The sequence below is a fragment of the Condylura cristata genome, unplaced genomic scaffold (genome assembly GCF_000260355.1).
Source record: "Condylura cristata isolate star-nosed mole 26May11 unplaced genomic scaffold, ConCri1.0 scaffold00013, whole genome shotgun sequence".
Lineage (NCBI taxonomy): Eukaryota > Metazoa > Chordata > Mammalia > Eulipotyphla > Talpidae > Condylura > Condylura cristata.
In genome coordinates this window covers 32,833,569-32,856,738 of record NW_004567114.1, presented here as the reverse complement: position 1 = coordinate 32,856,738, position 23,170 = coordinate 32,833,569, and the positions used below count along the sequence as shown (strand labels likewise).

Genomic DNA, 23,170 nt, shown 5'->3' with positions numbered 1-23,170 from the left:
CTTACCAGATGCACATTCCACAGGCAACCCCACTACATTTCAGTGACGACCTCTCTGACAACCTTTACGGTAATAACCCCTGAATTATATCTCAGCCCCAGGCTTCTCTGCTGAATTCAAGACTGAAAATCTAAGTCACTACTAGACATCGCTCAGGCTCCTCATTCTCAACCATCCACAACCGGATCACCTCTCCCCCAAACTCACTTCCCTTCCTCTACTCTCTGTCTTCATAAGAGGCATCACTACCCACCCATTTGCCCAAGCTAACCCCTAGAAATCAATTCTCTTTTCTACTCCCAACCCCAACAGGGTCGTGAGGAACTCCCAGCTCTCTGACTGGAGGCTTTTTCCCCACGCCACCTCCTCTGCTTGCACTCAGACCTTCATTTCTCACTGGGATCAATGCATTGGCCTCTAAATGGCCCTTTGCTCTCCCTAGTCTCAAGTTGTCCCCCTCTTTCTCCACGACTCTGTCTCCAAAATGGCTTTCATAACGGACGAATCAAACCCCTTGGCACTGAGAGTTCTTCATGGAGCATCCCTGGCTTGTCTCTCCAGCCTCTTCCACCACCATATCTCCTAGAGCTTCTTTCCCCCCTTACACTGTCCTTTGACAACCCGTCTGCATGCATCATGCTTTTTATTCCCACCACATGCCTTTGTGTGGGTCTCTTCTTTGATCTCCTTCCCCTCAAGCTCTTTTCTCTCTATATACCCTACAAATGGCAGGTCTGAACACTTCAGGTTAATATAAAGGGCCGCCATCCTCATTTCTGTTCAGGCTTCCTAAATCTACATTTATTATACAACTACCTACCCTGGACCCTCCCTGGTGGCGCAGCGGGTTAAAGCACAACACTAAGAAGCTAAAGCCACTTCAGCACAAGTTCCATCCCCGCTCCTGAGGTGACCCACATGGCATGGCAGACCTCTCCTGAATGGCCCTCTGCTCCCCTCAGCAGTGTACTTCGACAATCTGTCTGTTCTGCTCCCCACTCTGTCTCTGGTGAATCCTCTCACCACCCCTGCACCTCTGGTCTGTACCCCAGTTCTGTATGCATAAATAAATAAATCTTTTAAAAAAAAAAAAAAAACTACCCACCCTGCACTGAAATCTCAATGAAATGGACTCTGCTATAAACAAGACAGGGAACTGCCTTGTTTGCCTCTGTGTTCCCAATACTTTGCAAAGTGTCAGAAATGTAATAGGTGCTCAGTTAGGTTTATCGGATAAATTATTTAATCAAATCTAAAGGGCAGCTCATCAAAAAACTCTAAAGGAAGAGCAAATGACATTAAATATCCTCAAAGTTCTAGAGATTATAAAAAGAATCACTCCTTAGATCGTAAACCTTTAAAGGTTTTACCAATTCTAGTTTGCACTTTAAAAAATGAGAGAAAATGTTTTAAACTACACTATCATGTGGTAAACAGATTGCAATTTTTCCACTCCATGCTCCTGCAATGCACTCATCCTTTCTCACCACTGATGTAAAAAAAAAAAAAAAAATGAGAAAAGAAAAAGTTGCAAAGGAAGATAGAATGATCTTTAAGAAATCACAGGTAACAGGAGTCTAAATTGCAAGTTTCAACCTAGACATTAGTATACATTAGTATGATATTCCAGATTGAAGTCCCAGAACAACAGACACATTTTCAATGAAACTGATTATATAACACATTCAATCTCTGCAACTCTGAAGGTACAAACAGGTTTAACTATAAAGACTAACAGAACTTCTAAGAGAGGGTTTCTTTAGAGTAGAGAATATTTCACCTCATGTCAGGAGACTTAGGCTTCAAAGAATCATCCAGAGTGTATAATATCTCTCTTGAAAAAGTCAAAAGGGGCCCTCCCTGGTGGCACAACAGGTTAGGATGCAGTACTGCACGGTGGCTGCAGCCGTTTCACTGCCTCAGAGTTCAATCCCCTGCCCCGGAGTTCAAACCCCTGCCCCGAAGGTGACCACATGGCGCGGCCCTCTCCTGGCCCACCCGCTGCTCCCCTCAGCAGTGTACTTCATTGAGATGCCTGTCCTGCTCCCTACTCTGTCTCTGGTGAAGCCTCTCACTGTCCCTGCACCTCTGACTTGTACCCCAGTTCTGTAAGCATAAGTAAATAAATCTTTAAAAAAAAAAAAGTCAAGGTCCTCCTGGGTGGCGCAGCAGGTTAAAGCACAGCACTAAAAAGCTAAAGCCACTTCTGCATGAGTTCGATCCCCGCCTGCCTACCCGGAGGTGACCACATGGTGTGGCAGACCTCTCCTGGCCCACCCGCTGAAGCCTCTCACTGTCCCTGCACCTCTGACTTATACCCCAGTTCTGTAAGCATAAATAAATAAATCTTTAAAAAAAAAAGTCAAGGCCCTCACTGGTGGCGCAGCGGGTTAAAGCACAGCACTATAAAAGCTAAAGCCATTTCTGCATGAGGTGACCACATGGTGTGGTAGACCTCTCCTGGCCCACCCGCTGCTCCCCTCAGCAGTGTACTTCATCTATCTGCCTGTTCTGCTCCCCGCTCTGTACCTGGTGAATCCTCTCACCCTCCGCATCTCTGCCTGTATCCCAGTTCTGTATGAATAAATAAATAAATCTTTAAAAAAAAAAAAAAGTCAAGAGGAAAGTAATAAGGGGCCCTCTCTGCTGAGAAGAAAAAGAGTGTCCAGATGGAGTCAGCCTGCATCCACAGAGTCTCTTGCCAAAAAATCAGGCCAGGAGCTAAGTCTGGTAAACACGGGTTGTTTGGACCCAACAGCTGAAATGAGACCATGCTTGACAATGGATGACAACTTCCAGAATACACAGAAAAGCCACAGACTGACAGAAGCTCACTCAAAGCAGTGCAGAAAAAAAATTCCAAAAGGACAGAACATACAAAATATATTTGTTTTTCCAACGCCAGCTCGTGTGTGCTACTTGGTCACCTGGTAATATACGTCCCCTCCCTATGTAAAAGTCATTCCAAAGACTACAAGTGTCTTCAGGCTGGGAAGGAAAGAAGGAATTCATCCCAAAAGTAAGTAACTGAGCTTAGACTGGAGCCTGGTGATTTAAGAGCATAAATGGAAACATATTGGGGAAAATGGATGCCTTTTTCCCAAATGAATCACCCACAAACAGAATATCCATTTTGCTCCATAATCCACACCAATGAAAGAAGTGTCACCTTAGAGAGCGTGAAAGGGGGGGAGAGGGGACGGGGAGCACAGAGGACTTACCCAGGCCCTGATTCTGCTGCTGCCACTCAATGGCATCTGGAGCCTGGTAGGTGGCTCCCTCCACTGCAGCCTCATTTCCCTGCTCCAAGCCAGGTTCCTGAGATGTGAGGCCGGGGAGCGTGAACCCAGGTAGCTCAGGGTCACCATCCAGGCTCTCATCCAGAGAAACGCCATCCTTATCATCCTCATCTTCCTCCTCATCCTCCTCTTCTTCCTCTTCCTCCTCATCCTCTTCATCCTCGTCTTCTCCCTCTAGGCAAAAAGAAATCAAAGGAAACATGAAGAAATACAGTGAGTGAATACAAATGAGGCTTCTGAAATGACCTAAGCACTACAAAATAACCACACTTGACTGTTAAAACAATTTCTACAGCCCAAATTGGGCAATGTGAACTTTGTGGGATTCTGTGCACATTCCATAACTACCTTTTAAAACAGTCAAAATCAGTTGTATCAAATAATAATGATATCTCATGTTTGTCTGGAGTCAAAGTTCAGGCTAAGTGTATTTGTGTTAAAGTCATCGCTATGTGTACAAGGACACATAGAAAGCACACCATGTCTTTTTCTAAAGGTCCTGAATGATGTATCCATTTGTAAGCAGACTGGAAGACTAACAGGATTTAAAGCGAGAAACCTAACCCTTTTATATTTCATAACACTAAGCAAGAACATTCATTATTTGGGTACAAAATTCTTTCTATTCTTCCACATCTCTGAGTAGTACCCGCGCCAATGCTAAGAGAGTATACATAAATCCACTCCTGGATTCGTGCATACATAAGTCCACTTCTGGATCCAGGCAGCTCAGGGTCACCATCCAGGCTCTCATCCAGAGAGACACCATCTTTGTCATTCTCATCTTCCTCCTTACAGAGGAGTGTGCCATGAAACTCAAATCAGTTACATCACATTCTCAACCCAACTGGAGAGGGGGTTGGGAAGTGGGATAATGATCAATCAGAGAAACTACACATGAAAATAACTGTTAACACTGTTATTATCAGAAGAGTAAATATATATATTGTCATTTTCAGTGCTTCAAGTAGAAGAGATTTAGGGAAAATAAGATCCCCAATTTCACTATGTGTCACCAATTTTCATTTTCTAGGAATACTTCTAGACCCCACTCTCTCTTTGACTGCACCCGGGTGACCCGTGAAGAGAGCAGAGCACGCACAGTCCACTGAAGACCTTGCCCCTGGCTCAGCACACAGCAGTGCCGGCCACAGGGAGCGCCTCTGGTGGCACAGGAGAGAAGGCAAGAGGAGGGCTTCAAGTCACCCGAGAACTCAGGGCACTCCTTTTCTGCTCCACACATAACCTTTTCACCTATCATTTACATTTTAAAGACATCACATGTAATTTTTTTTTATATCCTTAACATTTGTGGGACTTACCACCTGTCACTTCCCAAAATTCGACTATTTATACTTATGTGTATAAATATATATATTTATAAAGCAACTTTATATTTATATATATGTGTATATATATATTTATAAAGCAACTGGTTCCAGGTGCTGGGGATAGAAAATAATGTCTGCCTTCGTGGAGTTACTAAAACCACTCAAGGAGGCATGTAACAAGCAAACAGATACAGAATACAACCTTACACCATGAGTTAAACTGCAAGAAGACAGAAAATGCCAGGTGCTGCTGTTTCAGACAGGGAGATACAGGAAAGCTTTGCAGCTAAGGTAATGTTTGAACAGATATTATACCAAAATAATCAATTCCCTCATTTACTGTAGACCGAAATCTACGGGAAGAGTTTTCCCAGCAGCGGGACCTGCAAGGGCAAATGCCTTGGAGCAGATATATGCTTGTTCAAGAACAACAAAGGAAAAACTGGGCTGGAGACAGAGAGAATGTAGGAAATGGTGAAAGGGTAGGCAGGCCAGATCTGATTCACACTTGCAAAGAAAGACTCCAGCCAGGGTGGAGAACAGGCTGTGTGAGAGCAAGAGAAAAAGCAGACAACCCTCTTCAGGTTATTTCAACAGCCAGGAAGAGAGGAAAGTGCTTAGGATGAGCATGTGGGTCTGGAAGAGGGGGCAAAGGCGGTTAGATCTGGATGTAATCTGTCAATAGAGCTCTACATGGGATATACCCCAGCAAGAAGATGCTACATTACTAAAATTGGGAAGTAAAAGACAAAGGGCAAAATCAAGAATTTTCTTTAAGACAAGTGGAGCAGGTGGCGGCTGTGCCTAGGAAGCCCCCATGGAAATGCTGCAAGTGTAGGTGCGGGGGTGTGGGTCTATTCTGTGCCTTGTCTAGCCGGTATCTTGCAGCCAAAGGATGAACAGGGAACTAAGATAAGGAATCTCTCAGAGCAAAAGTCGTGGTGTGCCGAAATACATGCTAAAAACAGCGTGTTCATGTAGCGCTCTAGATGCTACGCCTAGATCAGCATCTACATGCAGACCCCTGCACTCCGCCGCTGTCACTAAGCCCTGGGAGGCCCAGGTGGTTGCATGGCCCCCACCTGCTTATGCATTCTCTACTTGCTGGGCTGCTCTTTGATTTCTATCATCTGTATTTCACTCAATAAACGCAAGACTGCCTCTGGCTGGGACACCACCTCAAATTGCTCCTCTCAAGGCAGTAGCCCAGTGTAGTCCTGAAGGCTCCTCATTTAGCTCCAAAACGGCTTGGACTTGGAGTAATCATTTTCTCATCCTGCACCAGACATCATAACATAGCATCTAGGGAAGGGCAAAGCTAAAGATAAAACTCATTAAACATCCAGAAAGAAAAGGAAAAATACCAGATGGTTTTGCTCATAGTAGGAGTATAAAGGACCAGGGGAGAAAAAAAAAATAATAATGAACAACTATATACAAGAGACACTTTACAGGGGTGAAATGAGGAATGGGATCAAAACTGGGGGGTGGAAAGTGCATTGGACCTTGGTGATGGCACATGAGTGATTTGGTGATGGGAAGCCCACTGGGATTACAACTGAGATGGGAAAAGGCACAAAATGATGTAAAAATAAACTATTGTGTTATTTTAAAAAAATCATTAAGCATCATCAAATCATATTTTGAAATGTCTAATATTGAAGACCTTGAGACTGGCTGAGACCACCAAGTGAGTGGAAATGAAAGGGAAGCAGGTCAAACCAACGCTGGCCAGCACAGAGAGAGCCACATAAAAGTGACTCCAGAGGTGAGAGAGAAATCAACAGTGTGATGTCACAGAAGCCAGATGAATAAAATATGTCAGGGGTCCAGGAGGAAACTGAGACTGTCGCCCTGACTGAAGTTTGAGATCATCAGTGAACTTGACCAACATTTTTGTGGAATGGTAGAGACAAAGTCAGGCTGGAGTGGTTCCAAATAAAATCAGAAAAAAAGATGTAGACATAGCAAATGGAAAAAAATGCTTACAATTTGAAGAAGTCAACAAGGACACTTGGAGATGACTGGAGGGAGATGTGGTGTCAAAGAAGGTTCTTAAAATAATACACATAGGGCCCTCCCTGGTGGCGCAGTGGGTTAAAAGCACAGCACTTAGAAGCTAAGGCCACTTCCGCATGAGTTTGATCCCCTCCTGCCCCGTTAGGTGACCACATGGCGCGGCAGACCTCTCCTGACCCACCCGCTGCTCCCCTCAGCAGTATACTTCGCTGATCTGCCTGTTCTGCTCCCCACTCTGTTTCTGGTAAAGCCTCTCACTGCCTCCAAGCCTCTGGCCTGTACCCCAGTTCTTTATGCACAAATAAATAAATCTTAAAAAAAAAAGGGGGGACATATAGGGTCCTCCCTGGTGGCACAGCGGGTTAAAGCACAGCACGAAAAAGCTAAAGCCACTTCAGCATTAGTTTGATCCTCTCCCCGGAGGTGATCCACATGGTGCAGCAGACCTCTCTTGATCAGTCCACTGCTGCCCTCAGCAGTGTGCTTCATCAGTCAGCCTGTTCTGCTCCCCACTCTGTCTCTGGTGAATCCTCTCACCGTCCCTGCACCTCTGGCCTGTACCCCAGTTCTGTATGCATAAAGACATCTTTTAAAAAAAAATAGCACATATAGGATTTGCTTGTAATTGATGGGTAAGCTCTGGCAGTGAGAAAGGAATTGCTAATGAACAAGAAAGGTGAGAGAGATGCTGGAAGGGTGGCCTGAGAGATGAGGGATCACAGAGCAGTGAGGGATCACAGAGCAGTTACACACATGGGCTCTGGAGCCAGGCACACTTACTAGGCTTGAGTGATTCTATGCAGGTGACTGAACTGTGCCGTGCCACAGCACCCCATCTATAAAATTGGCATGATTCCTACGTCACGGGGCTGTTGTAAGGATGACAACAGTTAATATATAAGATGCTTAGACCCAAGTTTGGCATCCTCTATTGTTCCTGATGGGATGGGATGCAGGGCGTGGGTAGGCTCAGGCACATCCTCACTGCAGCCTTACTCACTCATTACCTTTTCTGCCAGGAGTTTTCTTTCTTCTTCTTTTTTTTTTTTCAAACCTACAATTATTTTGTAGCTGCTAAACCTCTTTAGTATGCTGCAATTCTTACATCATCCAGGAACATTCACTCCTGGAAACAGGTCAGATGTAAAAAAGGATATGATCGTCTTTCCTAATATTAACAAAATATTTTACAGCAGCTTAACTCAGAAAGGTAGAACACTGGATAATGGAAGGTAGAAAATTGGATAATGGAAGGATAGTCTTATCTTCTTTTATGCCCCAGTGACTAAGGCTGTGCTTGACAATCAGCAGGGCTCTAAATATCTGTTAAGTGAACAAATGCATAAACAATGGACTAGATCCAGGTTTTCAACAACTGGATAGATGCAAGGGAACACAGATAACAGTTAATAAACAATTAGTTACACAATCCTCTGAATAACATTACAAGAACAAATGCAACATATAAGACCACCAGGTATAAGACAACCCAGAGTCCCATGATTTCTTCTTCATCATAAAAGTGAAGAGAGGGCCCTCCCTGGTGAAGCAACCAGTTAGGACGCAGCACTGCAAGATGGCTGCAGCCGCTTCAGTGCAAGTTCGATCCCAGGCCCGGAGGTGACCCACATGACGCAGCAGACCTCTCCTGACCACCCCTTGCTCCCCTCAGCAGTGTACTTCGTAGATCTGCCTGTTCTGCTCCCCACTCTGTCTCTGGTGAAGCTTCTCACTGCCCTGCACTTCTAGCTTGTACCCCAGTTTTGTATGTATAAATAAATAAATCTTTTTTTTTTAAAAGATTTATTTGTGCATACAGAGCTGGGGTATAGGCCAGAGGCTCAGGGGCAGCGAGAAGCTTCACCAGAGACAGAGTGGGGAGCAGAACGGGGATCCAACTCATGCATAAGTGGCTTTAGCTTCTCAGTGCTGTGCTTTAACCTGCTGTGCCACCATTGGAGGGCCAAGTAAATAAATCTTTAAGAAAAAATAAAGTCATCTGTATTTCAGCCAATCTTTCAACTAGTTACATCCAAGAGAGATAATATCATGAACACCTTAATACAAAGGGCAATGATACAAAATAAATGTTCAGAAAATAAAACTGTGCCCAAAACAAAAGGACCCCCGACTCAGAAAATTACAACTGAAGGAAGAACTTATCCAACTAACACTACCAGGCTGTGGTGAAAGGTTACAGGGTAACATGTTCTGGATTTCATTTAAATTTAAAAAAAAAAACTAAATTTATTTTAATTAACTTGAAATCCAAATACTCAGGTTAGTCAGTCAAACACACACACACACACACACACTTCTTATAAAGATTATGGAGAAAAAGAAAAAATAAACCTCTTCAAAGAAGCCTTTGCTCTTTACCATGTGTGATAGGCACACCTCCTATGTTAATATCTAGTGACAGTTCTCAAAGACTTGAGGTTTTATTTGTCCTGAAATCCTTAAAAAAAAAGTTTCAACCCAAAAGAGGTTTGGTAGAAGTCAGCAGAGCAGCTCTTCTAGACACATCACCTAGAATGAAGAGTACACCCTTGAAATCACCATTTCCCTTTCCTGTGTTGACTGACTTGATTCATCGTGTCAAATGGCAACTGTTAACTGCTGCCTCAGGGGCAGCAATGGTGATGGTTTCTCAGTACCATCTCTCCTGACAGGTAAACTCCTCCCACAACTTCTCATTATTCCCACTCCCAGGCCTGACAGAGATGACAGAAAATTCCTTTTCCTTCTCTCTGAGCCCGAGTTCCCAAGGCACACCTCTGAATTCATGGTGCACAGCCAAGCACTGGCAGAGATGCCTCACCGTGGAGCTTAGAGGTTTTTTCCAAAGATTGTTCCTAAGATCAAGTCACTGTCTAATAGATCCGCTGTCAAGAATTCTGACACTACCAGACAAAACACTGACTTTGGTGCCAGACAAATCGGCTTCATCTAGTGTTCGGAAGTGGGGGTGGGGGTGGGGATATAACAACTCAGCATCCAACAGGGACAGAGACTCCCTTCAGTTTCTGCAAAGCATTAAACAGAGGTGTCAGGTAACAGCTCCACCCGGCTTAGGGATGTCCATAGCTCAAAGAGAAAAATGTCCTGTGGCAAGTAGCAGGGAGAAAAGATGTGTCCAGACAGAATACACTGTAAGCCAATTCCATCTGTCTGGACATTTTCTGGAAGCACCTCTTAATGGCTGTTTCATCACCATCTCAATCTTTGGATTATTTTGGGCTTTTCTACTGAAGAATTCAAAAGTACTTTCCCTGCATTATCTTCCAAACTTAAATTCTTAGTTCTACAGAGACCGAGTTTTACTTACAGGCTACCTAGCTGGTGGTAAAGCTGTACTGGGTGATTAAATATCACAACAGAGCCTCTACCAGACTGTTAAACTCAGAATTTTTTACTTCAAAGCAGACCTGTCTTATTTATTGCAACTATTTTTGTATCAGGCCAACAAAACCAAGAGCCATGGGTTAACTCCTAATAAAAGATGTGGGAGAAAATTTGCCCCATGGTCCTGGCCTGAGTTAATCAGACTCAGCCTCAAAGTCCACTTGCCACATAAAGGACAGATCCCAGCAACAGTGTCAGCTTCTCCAGTTCCACTTTTATCACAGAATAGATACCTTTAGACTTCCAAAAGACAGAAAAGTAACTAGTACCCACAAAGTATTACTGAGTCGAAGAGGAACCCTTGGTGGTGCAGTGAGTTAGAGCAACACTATGAAGCCCCTGAGGCACGAGTTTGATTCCCGGCCAGGGAGGTGACCACATGGCACAGCAGACCTCTCCAGTCCCACCCACCTGATCCCTTCAGCAGTAGAGCTGCCCGTTCTGCTCCCCACTCTGTCCCTGGTCTGTACCCCAGTTCTAGTATGCATAAATAAATAAATCTTTAAAAAAACAAGAGGAACCCTTACTTGACACTGTCATCCCAACAATTAGAATATGAATAACCTGAGCAGTAATACTGGTTCCCCAACAGAACCTGTCTGCCTTGTCTTCTGGGAAGAACAGACCCCACCTGTACTTCTAACTCTTTAGAACATCCATGATTCATTCGCATCCTCATCTTTTGCCTATTTGTTCATTAGTTTTAACTGTCTGAACTCGTCGAGTGGCCTTGTTCTTTCCTTCACAAAATTTAAATCTAAGGAAAACAAATTACAGCTCATGAAGAGGAAGGATGCCAGAAAAGGACACAGGGAGGCTTGCGGGGCCTGGGCTGAGCATGTTAACTCTTCCCCTCCCACTTCCCCTGCTAGGACAATGGCTCTGACAGCCCAGCAGCATATTTCTAGAAGACAAATTTGTTGGCATATATTTCCCTGGGAACTCCTACGCCTATATAACCAAAGACCATTGTGTCAAAATGGTTTCCACATATGAAAAATGACTGAAGAATGAGCAATGGCACTGTTTCCATTTTCCAGATTTTTTTTTCTTAAGTTGGGCATTGAATTGGACATAAAACTAAAAAGCAGAAATTAAACTTTCTAGAAACAATGTCCCAGCAGATGGCGCTCTGGGACTGGCAGGGATTGATAAATCCCGTAGCTTCTATAATAATGACCAGAGTGCAACAGTTCACAGTATTAAGCTGACTTAGAATTTATAAAACCTCATTACATTTCTAAAATTTTAAAAACTTCCAGCTAATTGCTTTTACATTTTATCATGTAATATTAAAAGTGTACAATGTTAATGTTACTAAACTTAATATTAAAATAAACCCCAGAAACACACTATTGAACTGAAGAACTGGAACATGACTAAAGCTGTTCTATATATTTGTGAAATCACCTTCTTCCCTTTAGTGCCATTAATGAATGTTATATTCAGGGGTATTCCTTTCTACTCAAAATTATTATGGTTTTAAGTTCCACATATTTTATCCACTACTTCATCAATTTCAATTATGTGTACTAATTTGTTATACAAATATGTCACAATTTATTTATCCTCATGTCAATAAACATTTTGGCTACTTATTTGTTGCCTTTTTTTTTTTTTGCTGTTATGCAGTACTATTATGAATATTTCTACACAAGATCTTTTATTCAAAGATTTTCCTCAGGTATATTTCTAAAAGTGGAATTTTGAAATAAGAAAGAATAGAAGCATTCAACAGTTTAGATAATGTCTAAATTAACTTCCCGAGTTATGCATCCTCACCAACATATGGTGTTGTAAACATAATTTTATTATTTTTTAATGTCTTGCATTCTCCAGAAAGAATTTATCCTTGCTTCCACAGAGAGTTGGGCTATAACATAAACCTGGAACTGTTCAAGACAGGCTTCCTGTGTAGACTGTGCTCCAGGTCCTACGCCCATGCGTAGGTCCCTGGTGTTCTATTTGTCCTACAGAACCTTTCTTTTCTAGTCAGGTTATTCTTTACAGTTCACTTGAGTTTCAGCTCACATTGGGATGGATCAAGCAAAAATGTACCACTCTTCACACTTTCCCAAGTACTTACAAGCACAATGCACTAAAACATAGTTTTATCCAAGATCTAGTGATCAGAGTCTCCATCAGAAACTAAAAATTCAAATATTGTGCTTCCCAAAGGAATCCATATCACTGACATATGAAGTACAAGTTGAGTAATAGCTTTTATTGGCTTTTCAAACTCCATTTTAAAATTCCCCAACTACAAATACTCATAAAAATATCTGTAATCTAGGGTACATTTTCAAGTGGGATAAAATCCAAGTGTTATTGTTTATTAAACATGCTATTCTAAACAATTCCGTTAATTTCTTCTGTTTTGTTTTTTAAATGCTTCATTATAGCATTTGTAAAACTTCTTACATTAACCAACACAAATTCCTTGAAACCTTTTTACTGAAGTTCAAACTTCCCATTAACTATTATAGTAAAGAATAAGACTTCCTCCATTCTAGCCTTAACAATATTTAAAAGGTACATATCTGAGGGGGGGAAAAGACTTGAGACAAGATAATCTGCCCTTCCCAAACAGCAGCTGTAAATGTTTTAGACTCAACCCACATTTCAGATAGATGTTTAAATATTATCTTGTTACATTTAATAATGCTATTATAGGATCCTAATCTTGATCATGCCATCTCCTGTATCTGGTTAGCAAGCAGGAAAAAAAAAAAAAAAGAAGAGTCCATAATACTACCCGCCAATTTAGCTGACCATTACACAATCTCTTTTCAGCCTTGACCTCAGATAATTGGCATGGTCTCCATTATCTTCCATAAATCTTGCCTCAAATTAAATGAGTTGTCTGAATAGAGAGAGCAAAAAATGGTAAGTTCCAGAATCTAATGCCTGTTCATTAGACAGTTCACTTTTGATTAAGATAAGACATTTCCTTTGGGAAAATGAGATTACAGCAATACTATTCTTTTTCCCAGGGGTGTTTTAAAGAGAAACACAAACCTATATTAAATATTGCATCTATAAATTCTGAGTTATCCAGAATAGAATCTTATCCTTCAGCAATTTAGTATTTTTAAAACATTTGCTTCAAGCAACATATACACATTCTGTACGTAAGAATCCATATATACTCAAAAGACTAATTATAGGTTAGCCGAATTGATCGTTGTTTTTGAAAAAATATGTATGAAAGCAGATTTTCCCTTCATATTTTAAGACAGGACTCAACTAACCCAAACTGATGTTTATGTATTAATTTGTGGAAATGTTTGTTTCATCACAAACATTCTTATTCTTCTTGCTTCCCACCCACAACAGGATCCAACATTATGCCTCATGCAAAATAAACCTTCAATATTTGCTGAAGGAATAGAAATAAGCCAAACAGCTCTCTAATACATATCTTCTTCTTCAAAATAAGCAGCTATGCCTTTTAAGGGCTTCAATGTAATTTTTATTAATTTACATTATGTTTACATGTCAAATAAGAATTAACTTTTTAAGAAAAATCTATTTGCTGTTTTTGTCACACGGTAGAATAGGGGATAGAGAGTGGTATTTTCTATGAGGGGAAAATGACCTTTGTACAAACTAACTACAATAATGTTTTTAGAGAAAAATCTTCCCCCTTTACCCTTCCTTTTCTGTTCCTCCTTCTCTGACTTCTCAAAGTAGGCTTAAAGAATCATTTAAGTTTATTGAGTTCCTCCTACCTGACTGAGTGCATACATTGGTGTGGGTTCTCATGAAAAAGAAATAATACTCGATTTTATCATGGGATACAAAAAAATCTAACCAATTATTCACTGACTTTCTAGCAGAACATAAATGGAAATCACACTTCCTTATATAAAAAGTGCTCAATTTCAGGTCCCAAAAGAGCACTGAATTTTTTTTTTTATTTTAACAATAGTTTATTTTTACATCATTTCGTACATTTTTTTTTCCATCTCAATTGTAATCCCCGCGGGTTTCCCATCACCAAGGAGCACTGAATTTTAATTAATAACAACAATAGGGTTGGTGGAAGTTCTTACCTACTGGGACCTAACCCAAAGTTGCAGGCACAGGGTATGATTATTTCACTATAAAAACTATTACAGAGTAGTCGATGATAAATGATATAAAATTTATGTGAACAATGATGTAAAGTGTTCATATTTACTTTGTATTTTTTCAATGTCATGTGTTTATTTTCTACATGTAGGATCTCATTTTTTTTTTTTTTTTCCAGAGGAAAGAGATGGGAACATCATTATCCCTGCTTTACACAGACGGAAAAACAGAAGTCTCATTTGGTTAAGATCACAACTGGTTTTAACTCTGGTTTAAACTCAGCTATGTCCATTTCCAGAATCAGTTATTTTCCATTAATCCATACTGCTCATCAATGTGAGCTGGGTGGGCCACAAGGATGAGTTTGAGCTCAACTGTTTGTTTTTCCTTCCCGACCTCCTTTAACTTTCTAACTGTTTATGGAGTATTGTAGCTGAGTATTATTTGCTAGCAAATGTGACAGCTAACCCTGTTATCACACAGACCTGCTTCTTGTCTGGTAAGAAGAGTGTTATATGCCAGGACGGGAGTTGTGCCACGCTGTTAACGAAGACAAGATTTCCTGTGTCAAGTACAACCATGGGATGACTGGCAGTTTCCTAGGGATTAAAGGTTTGCCCTTTAGCCTGGAAATAGCACAGTAGTATGTGGAATTGGGGGTTTTCTAATGGTTGTGGGGCCTGCAGGAAATTTACATCTCCACCTTGGCTCTTCTTTGTGGAAACAGGACTGGGAAGGAGAAAATAAGTTACCCTCTGTGTAGGAAACAGCCAAAAGCTGAAATGCCAGAAAGCCTGGCAGGGTGCCTGAAAAAACTTGCTCCAGTGTTTTCGGTATAGAATATAGAAAACCTTCTCAGAGTGTGGAATGGGTGAGGTCCCAGGAACCCCAAGAGCTCATGAGCTAAGGTAAGAGCAGGGGAAAATATGTACCTTTTGGCCTATCAATTTATGTTTCCTTTGCCTTCTTGGTTTATTTATTTTTATGTTTAGGTTTGAGCCAACTGGTTTTTTGTTTGTTTGTTTGTTTGTTTACATTTCTACTAATTTCAGTTGAAACAAGTGATTGGGTTTCATCTGTGCTTCAGCTGGAGTTTTAATAGTAAACAAGTCTCTCCACAGGTAGATAACTTGAGAAACCAAAGTAAGACTCTTGGCCACCTGGAGACTCTCCCTCACAGTTAAAATACCACAGATTTGGGCCCTCCCTGGGGGCGCTACGGGTTAGGATGCAGCACTGCAAGCAAGCGGCTGCCGCTTCAGTGAGAGTTCATCCCGACCGGAGGAGATCCACAGGGCAGGGAGGCAGACCTCTCCTGACCCGCCTGCTGCTCCCCTCAGCAGTGTACTTGTCAATCTGTCTGTTCTTCTCCTCACTTTCTCTAGTGAACCTCTCACCACCACCACCCCTGCACCTCTGGCCTTTACCCCAGTTCTGTATGCATAAAATAAATAAATCTCTTTTTTTAATGCGGGAGATTCTTTGTTTTTTATGTTTTAGAATTTCCAGAGAGTCTTATGTCTGTATATGCTGAACAGAAGAGAGGGTGTAAAAAAAAAAAAAAAGAAAAGGCACTGGTGAACGTAAGCAGAAGCTACGTCTTCCCGGCTAAACTCAATGTTTCCAAGTGTAAAAATTTTTTAGATCTTGTAACATCATCCTAACTGATGCATTATGTCTTTCTTCAAATATTTTCCATTGGGGATATGTCAGCATTTAAATGTTAAGAGATAATCTGATGCCAAAAAAAGTTCGGGGTTCTGAATAAAGCCTGAGAAAATGCAGTTGATGATATTCTTACATTAGTTTATAACTTGTTTGTAACTGTAGTCCAAGGCAATGGAATTCTCCATTTTCTACAAGTAAAAGGAGAGTTACATCTATGCTCTTACTGAAAAAAAAATGACCTTTTTAAAATGCCTTAATTTTTTTGGAAACATCTAAAACACCTTAGAAAGCTTATTTGTGACTGCAACCTACATTTTCACTTCAGCAACTGCACAGAAACCACCAGACATGGAAATCTTCGACTAGACAACTCCTCTCAAGATTTTCAACCCTGGAGTATATGTCCAGACAAATCATTCACAACAAATTATTTTGCAAGGAATTTTGTGCCACTTCCTATAAATCAAGGTTCCATTAGCCAGAGGCTGCGTACTGGTTACATGGAGAAGCTATCACTTCCACTAGTCTTAAGAAATAACTCATCTAACCAACATTGCTAAGTCAGAAGACCTGCTTGATTACATGTCTACAAAATAAATGACATAGTGTGAGATGTGTGTTAACTCTTCTTCACTCTTAAGAATATTTCTCATATCTTTGGATTTGTCACCCCCCCTTTTTTTTCCCCCTTTTTTTTTTAAAGATTATTTGTACATACAGAACTGGGGTACATGGACCTGAGAGGCTTCACCAGAGACAGAGTGGGGAGCAGAGCAGGCCGACTGACAAAGTACACTGTTGAGGGGAACAGTGGGCAGATTAGGAGGGATCTGCCATGCCATGTGGGTCACCTCCGGGGATCAAACTCATGCGGAAGTGGCTTAAGCTTCTTAGTGCTGTGCTTTAATCCACTACGCAACCAGGGAAGGCCCACCACTTATTTTTAATACCAAGAGAACAGTGAATATACATATGCATGCAAATCTATACACACCAATGCACATATATGTAAGACTCACAAGTTGTAAATATCAGTTGTTTGTTTCTCTTGGTGGGGCAAAGCTCTCTCTCCTAACTCTGAGACTTATCTGGACTTTCTTTGTGTGTCTGTCTTGTCTGTTGCACTAATATTTATGTTCCCTACAGAGACACCTACTCTTATTTCTCCTTCGTATTTTCTGAAGCATTAAATGCTTGTTAAATGCACAAATTAATGAATAAATAAAACTTCTGAATATGTACAATGCTAAATCCTTTTGTCACCATGAGGCATTATGTAAAAATTCTAAGGGCAAATTGACTAAGCCTGTGCTAACTTCCTGGTGCTGGGCAATACAGAGACACACCCACACCCCATATATACACACACACAGATGGAAAAAACTAAGTTGCAATTATTCCAATAAATGAATTTTCTGAGAAAGGCTAGAGATAAGACCCTCTATGATAAGATAGAATAAGAAATCACAGAGTGAATGTCAATGATCTTTCTTAACAGCAGGACTTGTAGACAAAGCTTTATGGAAATAGATCATAATATTGATTGTAAATATTTCTGAAATACGACTGGCTACCGGAGCATTACTGGCAAACATGTGAAGACCATTTTGAGGGCTGACTAATTTACTATTCTACACTATACAGTATATAGGTACTTAAAAACAGAGATCTATCATAAATGCCTGAGAAAATATGATGATTTCAGGCTGAGACAACAAAGTGACTTGCCATTAAGAGGCAGTTGATGACAGAAATCATTAGTAATTCTGTTTCATAATCTGTCACAAAATATGCCTTGAAATGATACAAAGATGAAATGAATGAAAAATTCCTTCCCTAACATATTTGTTGATAGTATTTTCATGGGTTCATGCTGATAGAGCAAGGATGCATTATTTTTTTTTTAAAGATTTATTTATTTATGCATACAGAGGTGTTCAGGCCAGAGGTGCAGGGGTGGTGAGAGGATTCACCAAAGTCAGAGCGGGGAGCAGAACAGGCAGACTGACAAAGTACACTGCTGAGGGAAGTGGTGGACAGGTCAGGAGAGGTCTGCCAAGCCATGTGGGTCACCTCCGGGGCGAGGATCAAACTCATGCTGAAGTGGCTTTAGCTTCTTAGTGCTGTGCTTTAAACCGCTGCACCATTCTTAAAATAATGAGCATGAACATCCCTAACCTCATTATAGTATCCCAGGCAGCTGTGTTCTTCTTTATTATATTCCACATATCACACAGGCTGAGTTTTATAAACATAGCCTCAAGATGAAATTTTGAATGTTCTTTCTCATTCACTCATTTTCAACTTCCCTTGGAGTTGAAAAATTACATGAAAATTGAGAAAATACTTTCTGAAAGGAATGCATACTGGAAGGAGCAAAAATTTGATTTTTTGAATTAAAGAACAGGTGGAACAAAACATTTCTTTTATAAAAATTACATGAGCTCTGAATAATCTCAGTGGGACTATTAAGAAAAAATATCTTGCCACTAATCTATATTGCCTCTTAAAGAATGCACTTCTCAATTCAGTTTTGATTGACCAAAAGAGACAAGGCACCTTGACTTCACTATTAATGATACCAAAAATATAAGCCATCTAAATGAAGGCATACTTTTCAAATATGACTTTCTCATGAAATTCCTATATTATCAGTACAGAAGCGCCTATGACAGAGACCGAATAAAACTTCTAAATAAGAAACAAAAGATAGCACCACTATCTCTTCAACAGAGGAAATTAAAAGGTGCAGTAGGTATATTGGTATTACCAATATTCTAAGTATTGGTAGTATTAGAAGTATTTTAAGAGGACTATGGAAAATACCTCTAAAATTAAATACACATGCACAGAGGCTCAAACACAGAGATGTATGCATATAAACACTTATACTCAGATGCACATACACACTCACACAGAGAGAGATATGCACCACTCAAAAATGCAAGAAAACGGATGTCACTGAAATAGATAAAGCAACAAATGACAGACTAATGACAGCTTTCTGCCCTGTGTCTGCTGCCTGACTGAGAAAAGATGTCAAAAACACAATCTTTTAAAACTTAAATATAAGGGTAGCCAAAATGGTCTTGGAAAAAACTGTTGGAAAAGAAAAAAGTTAAGTGAAATGATATATTTCGTCTTTTTTTTAAATCAAACTTGTCTGTTGGACACAAGCAAGTAAAAAGCTCTTTATATATTTTTTAATGGTAATATGTTATATATTTGAAAACCTTAATGCTTTAGTAAGCTAATTATTATGAGTTGTTCAATAAAGCCTGTAACAAATGGGCCTTCTGAAACAGATAAGGAAATATCTGGATGTTGGCACTGACTTATACAGCCCAACACTCAGTCTGTTATGCGTAGAGCAAGGCATTAAATAGGACCAGTCAAACCAAGAATTCAACTTTTCAAGAGCAGGGACACTGGTATTTCTTCTCTTGAAGAAGAACAGTAACAGACCCAGAGTCATTTTGGGAGAGTCCCACCCAATGCACCTTGTCCCCCATATCTGTGTGGTCAGCACCATGGTGAGCACCATGTGACTTCCTATTTTCCACTCCCTGCAAGGCCAGACACTGAATTCCAAGCACTAAGGGAAGATAGCTGGGCATGTGAGAAAGCATTAATCACAAGATCTGGAAACTCTCTGTTTTGTATTCTCATCTCTCATCTATTTTTGGAAACTTATACCTTGCATAGAAGGATCAACAAAAATTGTTTTCTGATTATCAAACTGTTAACCTTCAACGCTACAGAATTACTGATAGAATTTCACAGCACAGATGAATTTTCATCTTCTATGGGAATATACAAGGCTGATTTATTTTAAATAAGTAGACATCCTCAGTTGGGTTTCTAAAAAGCAGAAAGGAAAAATTCTTTGAGAAATTTGGAAAGTCTCATTCCACTTGCTATATTAGTATTAAAATATTCTAAAGACAGTTAACCCAAATTTTAAGATTCCAAGTATGCTTTCATAAGTATTTAGAAAATCTAAGTTACAATTTTGGAACAGAGAAAGATTTCCCTGCTCCAAAGTAGCAACTTTAAAATATATATATATATAATGCAATGTATAATTTGCCATTTTCCTATCTTGAAAAAAAAGCAAAACACTTTTGTGATGTTGACATTTCAAAGACACTGAATACAAGCCTAGTAGAGTTATACCTGCAGTAACACATTTTTTTATCAACCTGGAAACATTTATTCCCAAAAAATGAGTGAGCGAGAAGTCAAATGTATCCAACAAGGTGACAGATAAGCCATTATCTCTTCAAAAATCAAAAATCAAACTGTATTTTACTGAAATGCACAAGGTTCTGGAAGGAGGATTTTTTTTCAGTGAGTGAAAAATGTAAAATACGCCAAAACTTCTCCCACTCTACCAATGCACATCTCTCAGCTGAGTGTTCCAGAAATAGAGCATGTCTGCTGCATATTTTACATATGCTTATAACACATGAAACTTATAAATAGATAGATATGTTTATGTAAAATAACACAGTAAACTCCTTAGAAGCAGACCCCTGTTCCATGTTTAATTTTGTCCCCCCAAAAGATACGTTCATATCCTAATCCATAGTACTTGTGAATGTGACCTAATTTGGAAATAAGGTCTTGGTAAGTGCAATAAATCAAGATAAAAGTATTGGGCACTAGGTCAATGGCTGGTGTCAGTATAAGATGAGAGAAATTTGGGAATGGAGAGAAAAGAAGCCCAAGTAAAGGTAGAGGCAGAGATTGGAGTGATGCAGCCAAGGAATGTCTGAGATGACCAGAAGATGGAGGGACAAGGGACAGCCCTCCCCTAGAGGCTTCAGAAGGAGCATGGGGTTGATCTGCAAAAGAATGACTGCAAGGGGCAGAATTACTACCCAGTTTGTGGTACTTTCTTGTGGTAACTCTAGATAATTAATACATGCCCCTTAGTCATGAGGTCATAGAAATGTAATGGAGGGAAGACAGGGTACCCCATAGGTGCTATTTTCAGGTGAACTTGGGCTATTAGTCACCCTTTAATGGAAAGATATTCAGAAATTTCCACAGAGGTCTTCTCTCTTCAGGCTTCTGCTCTTTAATAAGAACAGGTATTAACCATATCCACTGGGGAAAAGACCACTATGAGAAGTGCTCTCAAATGGGAAGGAAGATACTAAAATAACTAAAAGGAATAATAATTTAATTTTATAAACACATGCTTTAGTTCAGAACTGTATGTCACTAAGATTAAAATCCAAAAGGTGGCCCTCCCTGGTGGCGCAGTGGGTTAAAGCACAGCACTGATAATCTAAAGCCGCTTCCGCATGAGTTCGATTCCCACCTGCCCCAGAGGTGACCACATGGCGCGGCAGACCTCTCTGACCTGCCCGCTGCTTCGCTCAGCAGTGTACTTCGTCTATCTGCCTGTTCTGTTCCCCACTCTGTCTCTGGTGAAGCCTCTCACTGCCCCTGAGCCTCTGGCCTGCACCCTCAGTTCTGTATGCACAAATAAATAAATCTTTAAAAAAAAAATCCAAAAGGTACACAGACACCTTGATGTTAGCATAACCTATGGCCCTAAGTAAAAATAAGTTATCTTCCTCTGCATGTAATCCTAAACTAGAAGTAACATACCTCCTCCAAAGCGGCATGTATATCTCTGGGCAAGGTTTGTCTGTTTAAATCAGTGTGTAGTTGTTTCAGCTTTCAGAGAACCAGAGACACCAGCATAATTCTAATTGTGATCTTAATAACATTCCAATTATACACAAAGTGCAATCCCTAGTATTTAGGAGAAAAGGTGGCTCACTCAGATCTTGTCTTAAGCCCAACAGCTAACAGGAAAAAAAAAAATACTTTTTAATTAAAAATATCTTTCATCAGCATTGACAAAGATCATACTTTAGTTCAAAAACAGACAAAATATAGTCTCAAAACAAGCTAGAATTGAATTGTATAGAAGAAAAGAATTGAGACTCCACAACATCTTAGGTAAGTAAGGAAAATTCTCACATTTTTCAATACAACTGCCACCATCTACTAAATTTAGAAAATTATTGCAGTTTCACAAGTATAGATTATACCCAAATATATTTTTTTTCTTCTGATTTAATGAGCCCTGCTGGGTAAAGCTGTCATCTCAAACTCAGGTTAATTTAAGGAAACCTGCTTTTTCCAGATGGCATCAAGGAAAGCACACAGCTAATACAAGACACAAAAGTCAAAGCCGTACTTTTTTTCTGAATATGGAGTACAAGAGTACTGAGTTCCATCAATCTACTTAAACCACATCTGTACTGTGGGATTCTCCACACTGTTCCTACAGTGTCATATTTCTCTGTCAGAAAACTACTAGTTGCCCTGGAAATCTACAATAATGCAAACCTGGCTTAACTGTTTTAGAGTAGACAGAATATGAAATAACAACAAAATATGAAACACATCCTATATGGATACTACATCAAACACAAGTTTAATATAGCCCCAAAGCTTACCTGTCTTCCAAATTACTTTATGAAACTAAACTACAATTCTCTGGATATTTCTCACCGCCAGACAGGAGTTAGTCACCTGCTGAAATGCTGAATATTAAATGACATTTTGCCCTATTTCTAGTCTTGTTGCTTGTGGATATGTAGCCGTCTCACACATCTTTGTCATGTTCAAAGTCAATGTCTTGGGGCTGGGGGGGAGGGTGTAAAGAGGGGTTGGGGGGGCCTCCCTGGTGGTGTAAGGAGTTAAAGCGCAGCACTGTGAAGCTATTCACAGCCACTGCAGCACAAGTTTCATCCCCCACCAGGGAGCTACCCATCTGGCACAGCAGACCTCTCCAGTCTCACAGGCTGCCCCCTTCAGCAGGGTATTTCAATTGATCTGCCTGTTCTACCTCCCACTCTGTCTCTGGTGAACCCTCTCACTCCCCACACCTCTGGCCTATACCTGGGTTCTTGTATGCATAAATAAGTAAATCTTAAAAAAAAAAAGTCATTGTCTTGGAAAGTATAACTTAACATGAGTTTCTCAGTCTTAATAGATTAGGAGACTGCCTCTCTCCAATTAGTGGAACATTCTAACCCAGGGATGTTGCTAACAGGGTATCAGTCAGCATTACCAACCAGAGTGATGTTATAAAAACACAATGCATGTTAAAACTTCCGCCCAAGAAAATAAAGTGAGGAAAATCAAGTTTTCTGTTTGAGCTGGTATTTTCAACCCAATCTGCACAGTGAAATCATCAAAGCTGTCTCTCAAAATGCTGTCAGCGGCTCCCACCCCACACCAACTGTGCACTGCTGGGAGGACTTAGGCACTAGGGTTTTTTAAAAGCTCCCTAAGGTGATTCTAATGTTCAACTGTAGTAGGGAACCATTGATGGAGACCAGGGGT

The 23,170-nt window shown here is 40.4% G+C and overlaps 1 protein-coding gene across 2 annotated transcripts in view; it reads right to left on the bottom strand.

Annotated features, from left to right (window-relative positions):
• The window catches only part of LOC101621250 (chromosome unknown open reading frame, human C14orf37), a 107,432-nt gene that overhangs the window by 65,493 nt on the left and 18,769 nt on the right, over positions 1-23,170 (bottom strand). For both annotated transcript variants that reach the window (XM_004681837.2, XM_012724554.1), the window contains one exon: positions 3,222-3,473. In XM_004681837.2, coding sequence (XP_004681894.1) covers positions 3,222-3,473 — 252 coding nt within the window. The remainder of the gene's footprint in view (positions 1-3,221; positions 3,474-23,170) is intronic.